The following is a 10,000-nucleotide window of genomic DNA, read 5'->3' on the forward strand; positions in this document are numbered from 1 at the left end:
TAACCTCCCCTGTAGAGATGTCTGATAGCAGGGGAAGTACTGGCGTATATAGGCCTGCACTTTTACAAGGGCTTCAGTACTGGCGTATATATAGGCCTGCACTTTTACAAGAGCTTCAGTACTGGCGTATATATAGGCCTGCACTTTTACAAGGGCTTCAGTACTCTGACAGACACGTGTTAAGTCCAGGTTATAGATGCCTGTGTGTATATGTGCATATGTGCATATGTGTGTATTTGTATGTGTGTGTATGTGTATATGTGTATGTGTGTATGTGTGTATATGTGTATATGTGTATATGTGTATGTGTGTATATGTGTATATGTGTATATGTGTATATGTGTATATGTGTTTATGTGTATATGTGTATGTGTGTATATGTTGTTACGGCCCCACTAATAAGGCCAGGGGCTCTTGTGTTACGGCTGTTGTCAATCTGTCCTGCAGGGTGCTGAGTGCCGTTAATGGGCTGGCCTATAAGAGGCTGGGGTTTGGCCATCGACTCTCTCGCTCTCTGCTCCAGACTTCTGCGTTGCCGGAGTAGGCGTACGGATTGTTCCAGTGGTGAGAGCCTGGGAGAAGACGTCCGGCTACGGAACTCCCTCAATGTTTCCTCCGTCCTCGTCGCGTTTTACACATTTGTTTGTTTACCCCTAGACACATTGCACGACACTTTCCTTTTACTACATTATACTGATTGTTTTCCCCCTTGTAAATAAACCCTTTTTAAGTATCACTACGGTGTGGTCGACCCATTTATGTCAGGGCTGCCTTGAGCCAGGCAGTCGTGACATGTGGGAGCTCGTCCGGTGATTTTTCGCCGACAGTGGAGTTTAGTAATTGGTCAAAAAGAAAAATTGCGCTGCATTGTGCCGTTGGAAGCGACAAATGTAGGTGGTATTTCGGTGAGTCTATGCAATTTCATTTTATTGAATAGGCTCAACTGAAAAGTAATTTGGGAAAATCCTCGTAGTGATTGGGTTTTTGGGATTTTGTAACGCGGCGAAGGAGAATTCCATCGACATTTCATGCAGTTTTCGGCTGGTGGAATATAGAGTGCACGTCAGGTTTGGTTAATGCAGTGGTGTCTGGTTTACAACGAAGAGAAAAATACTGAATTGGGTTACTTTGGAGCAAAGTGAACACCCCGCAATAGGTGAGACCGCACAAAAGTTTTTGCTTTATTTCCTGCTTATTTTTTGTTTCTGAGTGTTGAACGAGGGAGGGCTGAATTCAGCCTAATCACGAATGCACTTGAAGACGTTAGGCTGTGGAAATAGACGTTTATTTTTGGGGTGGTTTTAGATGCGGGGAGCTCCAAGCTAAAACTGTAGTCCTTCGTTTGTAAGTTAGAGCCACGTTGAGTCTTAACATCGTCAGGACGTGTAGTTTTTTTTGTGTGAGGGCGACGTGATCGAGAGTTGCTTGGTGTTTGTAGCCTAGTGGACATTGGGGGCTATATTGTTTGGCGTAACAGTACTGAGTTTGGTTTTCTTTGGTGGACATTGGTAAATTGTAGTGGCGAAATAAAATGGATAAGCTTGGTGCGTTTTTTTCTGCTCCTTCGGCAGCCACGTTGGACGTTTTAACAAAGGACGAACTAATTAAAGTAACTGAGCACTACGCGTTTGAATTGGAGATTCCGAAAGCGATTAAAAGAGACAAATTGTTACGGTTGGTTAGGGAACAGTTGGCTGGAAGAGAAATCTGTTCATTCGATCCAGTGCCAGAGCTTCTGAATACAGCTGCGTCATCGACGCCTCAGGGCTCAGATGCAGCTGATAGGCCCAGTGGACTCACGTTCGAACAGCAAATGAAAATAATGGAGATGCAAATGGAACGTGAAAAATTCAGCCAAAGGCAATGGGAAAGGGAAACTGAAGAACGAGAGAAGGAGAGGGTTGAACGAGAGAAAGACCGAGAGCTGCAGTACATTAAAATTAAACTGGAAGAAGAACGGTTGAGACTGGGTAGCGAGGGTAGAGCACCTGGCGGAAATCCTGGAGTTTCTTTTTCGAGTTCAAAGTTATCAAGCATGGTTAAGCTTTTACCCAAATTCAATGAGCGTGACCCTGACGTATTTTTTACATTGTTCGAAATATTAGCAGATGACCATGGCTGGAAAGATTCTGAGCGTGTTTTACTTTTGCAAAGTGTAATGTCTGCAAAAGCACAAGAGGCATATATTGCTATGGATGGCCCAGAACGTAAAGATTACCCTGCAGTAAAACAGGCGATTCTGAAGGCATATGAATTAGTTCCTGAAGCCTACAGACAGAGATTTAGAAATTGTCCGTAAAAATGATAGACAAACACATTTGGAGGTGGTGCGTGAATTGGCTGCTCTGTTTACTCGCTGGCGCACGGCTGAGGGTGTGGATGCGTTTGCTGGACTTTGTGAGTTGGTGGTATTGGAACAATTTAAAAACATCATACCAGAGCGTATTACCACGCACATAAATGAGCATGACGTAAAAACGGCAGCAGAGGCAGCTGTGCTCGCTGATAAATATATCTTGACTCACAAGTTTAGTGTCCGTGCCCAGAATAGTAATGAGGATTTTCGTCCTCGTCGTTTCAGTTCATTTAGGCCTGATTCCAGTGTACCTAGACATGATTTTAATCAACGCAAATATGAGTCTAATGACAAGCAAAATGTTGACTCGAAGGAGGTGTGTCATTATTGTTTGCGGAAAGGGCACTGGAAAAACGAGTGTCCTGTTTTGCAAGAGAAGCGACGTAGTAAAGTGCAACCTAAGGGAGCTGGGTGTGCCGCGAGAATTGTGCGTCCTGAGAGACAGGAGAGTGTTGATGAGCCCAGTGTTACTGTTGTTGGTGGCAATGCCTCTCGGAGGTGTTCAGTGAGTGAGAGCACTGACACTGTAAGGGAGGAATTGTCTCTAGAGGAACCACAAGCAGATGCTAGTGATAGCTATAGACCATTTGTAACACAGGGATACGTGTCATTGATTGGCAGTGACCAGAAAGTGCCCCTGCGTATTCTGCGTGACACTGGTGCATCAGAGTCGTTTGTCTTACAGTCCATCTTGCCTTTCTCTCAGAAGTCTGACACTGGGACTTGTGTCCTAATCCGGGGTATCGGGATGCATACGATTTCTGTTCCGCTGCATCGGATTGCCTTAGAGTCAGAGCTTGTGAGGGGAGAGGTTGTGTTGGCTGTACGTCCGTCCCTGCCTGTAGAGGGCGTTGAGATGATTCTGGGGAATAATTACGCTGGTGGGAGGGTGTGGCCAGAGATGCCGCCACCCCCGGTAGTAAACACAAAGTCTTTTCTGCATGTTGAGTCTGACCCTTGTTTTGCTGAGTTTCCTGAGGTATTTACCTCCTGTGCAGTGACTCGTGCCATGAGTCGTGCCCGAGGAGGTGACGGAGAGTCAGAGGAGTTGGACCTTGCATGTTTGAAGGTGCCTGTGTTACCGCCTACTCTTTCCCGTGAGGAGGTTGTAGCAGCAGTGAAGGAAGATGAAGAGTTGGCAGGACTTTTAGCGGGTGCTGGTTCAGCAGGAGAAATGAGAAGTGCAGCAAATGGCTATTTTGTTGTGAATGATTTGTTAGTACGAAAATGGTCTCAGTCTAATGGGGAGGTTGGGGACCCTGTCATTCAAATAGTGATGCCTAAACAGTTTAGGGGGATAGTCTTGGGGACCGCACATGGTGGTGTGGCAGGCCATTTTGGGGTCCGAAAGACTCATCAGCGGCTGTTGAAACATTTTTGCTGGCCAGGGGTTAAGAGAGATGTGGCTAAGGTTGTAAAGACGTGTCATATATGTCAGCTGACAGGAAAACCTAACCAGTCAATCAGACCTGCGCCCCTTTGGTCCTATTCCTGCAGCAGAGAAACCTTTCGAACATCTCATCATGGATTGTGTGGGCCCTCTGCCATCGTCTAAGTCAGGGTGTGCATATCTTTGACTGTTATGTGCCAAGCTACTCGATATCCTGCGGCCTATCCGCTGCGAAGCATTACTACCAGATCGGTGGTGAAGGCACTTTCGCAGTTTATTTCTATATTTGGAATACCAAAAGTGATTCAGAGTGACAGGGGTACCAACTTCACGTCAAACATGTTTCGAAATATCTTAAAGCAACTGCATGTGAAGCAACGGCTAAGTAGTGCCTACCACCCCCAGAGCCAGGGTGCTCTAGAGCGTTTCCATTGTACTCTAAAATCGCTACTACGGGCATACTGTCTTGAGTTGGGCAGGGACTGGGAAGAGGGTGTACCGTGGCTGTTGTTGGCCGCAAGAGAAGTGGGGCAAGAAAGCACGGGGTTCAGCCCTAATGAACTAGTTTTTGCCCATCAAGTCCGTGGTCCGTTGTCTTTGTTGAAGGATGGCTTGGAGGAATCTAAACCTCCTGTAAAGGTGGTTGATTACGTAAATGGGTTCCGTCGTAGATTGATGCTCGCCTGGAAAATGGCCAGTGAAAATCTGACGAAGTCCCAGCGAGGGATGAAGAGACTGTTTGATCGCCGAGCGGTGAAGCGTGCATTCAGTCCGGGTGATCAGGTTTTGGCTTTATTGCCAATGCCTGGTTCACCATTTTGTGCGAAGTTTACTGGCCCCTACACTGTTGTACGTCAAGTGTCTGAATATGACTACCTGTTAGCTACTCCTGATAGGAAGAGATCCACACAGTTGTGCCACATAAACTTGCTGAAGCCTTACTATTCGCCGGGCCCCAGTTCAGGTCCGAATGCTGTGGCTGTGGTCGACAGTGTGGCCTCCGGTCAGCCGAGGGTGGCAGCTGAGGCTGATGGAGTTGCCCCTGATGACTCTGTGCTGCAGCCAAGGCTTAAGAATTCTGAGGTGTTGGCTAATTTGGATAGTTTGGTAGGTCATCTTTCGTCAGAACACAGGGCTGAGCTGAAAGCTTTGATTTTGTCGTATCCTGTTTTATTTTCAGACACACTGACAGGCACTGACCTCATCGAACACGACATAGATGTTAATGATGCGTCGCCAATTCGTCAGCGATTTTATCGTGTGGGGCCAGACAAACGTAAAATACTGGATGGTGAAGTACAATACCTGTTAGATCATGGTTTGGCTGAGCCATCATATTCGAGTTGGGCGTCTCCTTGTTTACTTGTGGCTAAACCTGACAACACTTTCCGTTTCTGCACGGACTACCGCAAGTTAAACAAGGTGACCAAACCAGATTCGTTCCCGCTTCCCCGGGTTGAGGATTGTATAGATCAAGTAGGCGCAGCGCGTTTTGTCAGCAAGTTCGACCTGTTAAAGGGCTATTACCAGGTTAAGCTCACACCTCGTGCTCAAGAAGTCTCTGCGTTCATCACACCCTCTGGCCTGTTTTCGTACCGTGTCATGAGCTTTGGTTTGCGGAATGCCCCCGCGACCTTTCAAAGGCTAATGAATCGGGTCATTTCAGGTCTTGAGGGGTGTGCCGTGTACCTGGATGATGCTGTGGTGGTTAGCAACACCTGGCTAGAACATCTGGCCCGTATACGAGCATTCTTGGAGCGACTGGTAGCCGCTAAGCTAACCGTGAACTTGGCTAAATGTGAATTTGCGCACGCTACTGTGGTCTACCTTGGGAAAGTAGTGGGTCAAGGGAAAGTTCGTCCTGTCCGAGCAAAGGTCTTGGCCATTGACCGGTTTCCTCCGCCCACTACTAAGAAAGAGCTTCAACGTTTATTTGGGGGGTGGGGTACAACCCTTAGTGGTCTATTCTGACCACAACCCACTCACATATTTGCACACGCTGCACAACCCCAACCAGAGACTCATGCGGTGGGCATTGTATTTACAACCCTACCACTTGGAAGTTCGTCACATCAGGGGCGTGGACAATGTGATTGCAGACGCATTGTCTCGTTCCTGGGTCACTGGGTAGTCATGTTGTTGGGTCTCGTGTTTTCTGTTCCTCTTGTTTCCTTTCTCTCCTATTCTATACTTAAATAGGCTTTCCAAGGTACCTGGATTGCGGGTCGAACAGAAGTTGGAGGTTTGCGAGGGGATAAGGAAATTGAGATTGGGCAATACACTTGGTGATGCTTGGTGATGGTTGGTGTTGGTGGGTGTTTGGTTGTATACATTTGTATTTATGGTGGTAGTGGTGTTGGGGTGCACGATGGTATGGGAATTGTTATGCCTTTAAAATACAGTAGGCTATTTCATATAAGGACCTATTGTACAAGTTGGGTTATTGTCCAGTGCAGAGTCCCATTTAGGTGGGCCTCTGTTTTAAGGGGGGGGGAATGTTACGGCCCCACTAATAAGGCCAGGGGCTCTTGTGTTACGGCTGTTGTCAATCTGTCCTGCAGGGTGCTGAGTGCCGTTAATGGGCTGGCCTATAAGAGGCTGGGGTTTGGCCATCGACTCTCTCGCTCTCTGCTCCAGACTTCTGCGTTGCCGGAGTAGGCGTACGGATTGTTCCAGTGGTGAGAGCCTGGGAGAAGACGTCCGGCTACGGAACTCCCTCAATGTTTCCTCCGTCCTCGTCGCGTTTTACACATTTGTTTGTTTACCCCTAGACACATTGCACGACACTTTCCTTTTACTACATTATACTGATTGTTTTCCCCCTTGTAAATGAACCCTTTTTAAGTATCACTACGGTGTGGTCGACCCATTTATGTCAGGGCTGCCTTGAGCCAGGCAGTCGTGACAATGTGTATATCTTCTCTGTATTCTCTGCATGTCCATCTGATACACAGCTGTACAACCAATAGATCTGTTGCAGTCGCCAAATCTTTACTCCTCATCTAGCCCCTTCATATTAACCTCAGCCTGTCCACTACCTCTACATTCTTGTTGAATGAGACCATTCATGTTTCTCTGGAACATGTGTATTTGCCTGCAACTAAAATAGTAGGCAAGTCAAGTCTTGCTTGGTTTCAGTGACAGCCAAAGCCCAAAGGTTTGAGTCGGACTACGTGTGGTGAGCTCTAGGGGGCGCTGTGCTTAGGTTTGGACCTGATGGAAATTGATATTGCCATTAATTTATAGACTTACATTGCATTGCAAGCATGTTCTCCTGTGTGTGTGTGTGTGTGTGTGTGTGTGTGTGTGCCATGTCTATTGATAGTCTTAGTACACCTTTGTTTAAAGCCCCTAGCAGACATCCCCCTGCCCCAGGTGGAGGAATACACATTGTCCACCATTTTGGGCCTGTGTGTGTTCCTCCATAAGAAAATCCCCTCCCACTCACCTCCCCTTCCCAACCTTGACCTGTAGAACCTTCCCCAATGTTGACCTATCACCCCCAAGGTATCCTCCCATGATTGACTGGTATTTAACCTGTTACACTGTGGTGCCTCTTTAGTCTTTGCCTGCCTCTACTTGATGTTGGTATTGACGCCCTGCAGGAGCACCTTGAAATACACCTCCAGAAACCTTTGATTCGCCTCGTGGTCTTTGTCTAGAAGAGTGTCGGCCTAAGAAACCCCGTCAGACCCATACTTCGTCCATCTCACATAAGTAATTTCTATAGATTACTGATTGGTTGTCAGAAAAACATAACCACCCAACCACAACAGATGCCCATGCTAAAGAATTAGACACCTCCCCTACATCACCACAGAACCAATAGGTGAGCAGTTTAAAGTGTCTTACCTCCTCCCATTGGTGGATATAGCGTATGAGGCGGGACAGCCTCAGCAGCCGGAGCAAGCTGAGGATCTTGGTGAAGCGAACGATGCGGAGGGCGCGCGCCGTCTTGTAGAAGTCGGAGTCGATGCGCGTCTCGACGATGAGGAAGATGTAGTCGACGGGGATGGAGGAGATGAAGTCCACCACGAACCAGCTGCGCAGGTACTTGATCTTGATCTGCTGCGGGTCCAGGATGATCTCCGTGTTGTCCTCCTTGACGATGCCCGTGCGGAAGTTGAGCACCAGGTCCATGAGGAAGAAGGTGTCCGAGACCACGTTGAAGACGATCCACGGCGGCGTGTGCTCGTCCTTGAAGAAGGTGATGCCAACGGGGATGATGATCAGGTTGCCCACCATCAGCAGCAGCATGGTGAGGTCCCAGTAGAACCTGCCAGCGCACGGACGGGCGAGGAGGGAGAGGAGGCATGTTGGGCATCAGTAGGCAAAGCAAGAGCACAAAGGCAAACACAATCTTCTAAGTACTTCTCCAAATTAAATATGTCACTGTGATCATGTTATTGTTTTTTTTCTGCCAGTACAGAAATGGATGGGAGAGAGAGAAAGAGAAGGGGGGGGGGAGAGAGAGAGAGAGAGAGAGAGATAGATAGAGAAAGAGGGAGAGATAGAGAGAGAGAGAGAGAGAGATAGGGGAGAGAGAGAGATAGATAGAGAAAGAGGGAGAGATAGAGAGATAGGGAGAGAGGGAGAGAGGGAGAGAGATAGGGGAGGGAGAGAGAGAGAGAGAGGGAGATAGATAGAGAAAGAGGCAGAGAGAGAGAGATAGGGAGAGAACGAGTGAGATAGGGGGAGAGAGAGAGAGGGAGAGAGATAGGGAAAGAGGCAGAGAGAGAGAGAGAGAGAGAGAGAACGAGAGAGATGGGCATCACTGCCAAGCAAGAGCATAAAAAACAAACACATAAATGTCAGAATGGGGGGGGGGGGGTGACATGGGAATCAATAGCAAGCAAAAGCCTAAAAAAAGAAAAGTTGTCTGTTATACAAGAAGAGAAAATGAGTTGCTGATGGTGGAGGAAAAGTGTCTTCCCAAAGGTCAGCCAATGAACCTCGGAACCTACCGGAATTACTACCATTACCATTACTATTTACAACCTATTTACAATTTTTAAGCATTTAATCTCCGAATTAAATTTCACTGTTATCATGTTTTTGCTTTTCCCAAGTCCTAGTCTAGGAGCTATTTGGTTTGAATGATTCTGCCAACAAGAACAACTCATCTATAAACCTAACAACTAAAAAATGAGCTGAACGTTGTTTTTTTCTGATCATTCAATATTGAAATTCATTAAGGTATTTGCACTCCTGATAGAAACAGTCGATTTATCTCACAGAGGACTACAGATGAGAAATATGCTAATGCTGTTTGGTTTTAGTTGCACAGCTGTTTGTGCAGGCGCTCTGAATCTCCTCAGCAGGATCAGGAAATACACACACACACACACACTTACTCATACACTCACTCACACACACACACACACACACACACACGCTTACTCATACACACACACACACACACACACACACAGAGACACACACACACACACACATGCTTACTCATACACACACACAAGCCAGAAAAACAACATAATAATGCGGATTGGCAAAATGGCTCTAATTAATTAGTTTAATTCATAATGTCATTTCAAACAAAGCCATTACCTACATCGTTTCATTTATTACCAGCCCTTTCTCAGAAATCACGAGTGTTCACATCGCCAGTGGCAGAAAATAAACAATGGCTGCTCTATCTCGCCGCATGGAGATATAACGGTGCAAACCCATGACAGCGACGCGATACGCTTCCATCGCTTTGAGTGGGCGTGTTGTATCGTGTGGAAATATCATTTTCAAACCGTCAGAGACGACACCAAACAATCTGATTGGCCGCTGCCGGGAAAAATCGCTCCTCAATTGCATAGGATTCAACATTTTCCAACTTTTATCGGTCGCGTCGCCCAAAACTGGGGTCTACGTCACAATGGATTGGCTCCCGTTGAAATGCATGGGATTAGAATATCGCGCCGCTCGTAACGGTGTCATGGGTTTGCACCGTAACTGTACTGCTGCTCTACCTCGCCGCATGGAGGTATACAGTAACTGCACTGCTGCTCTATCTCGCCGCATGGAGGTATAACTGCACTGCTGCTGCTGCTCTATCTCGCCGCATGGAGGTATAACTGCACTGCTGCTCTATCTCGCCGCATGGAGTTATAACTGCACTGGTGCTGCTGCTCTATCTCGCCGCATGGAGGTATACAGTAACTGCACTGCTGCTCTATCTCGCCGCATGGAGGTATAACTGCACTGGTGCTGCTGCTCTATCTCGCCGCATGGAGGTATAACTGCAC

At 47.1% G+C, this 10,000-nt stretch overlaps 1 protein-coding gene across 1 annotated transcript in view; it reads right to left on the bottom strand.

Moving 5' to 3' along the window:
• The window catches only part of hcn4 (hyperpolarization activated cyclic nucleotide-gated potassium channel 4), a 125,116-nt gene that overhangs the window by 86,094 nt on the left and 29,022 nt on the right, over positions 1 to 10,000 (bottom strand). The window contains exon 2 of the mRNA XM_042707958.1: positions 7,599 to 8,022. Coding sequence (XP_042563892.1) covers positions 7,599 to 8,022 — 424 coding nt within the window. The remainder of the gene's footprint in view (positions 1 to 7,598; positions 8,023 to 10,000) is intronic.

The sequence above is a fragment of the Clupea harengus genome, chromosome 6 (assembly GCF_900700415.2).
Source record: "Clupea harengus chromosome 6, Ch_v2.0.2, whole genome shotgun sequence".
In the NCBI taxonomy this organism is placed as follows: Eukaryota; Metazoa; Chordata; class Actinopteri; order Clupeiformes; family Clupeidae; genus Clupea; species Clupea harengus.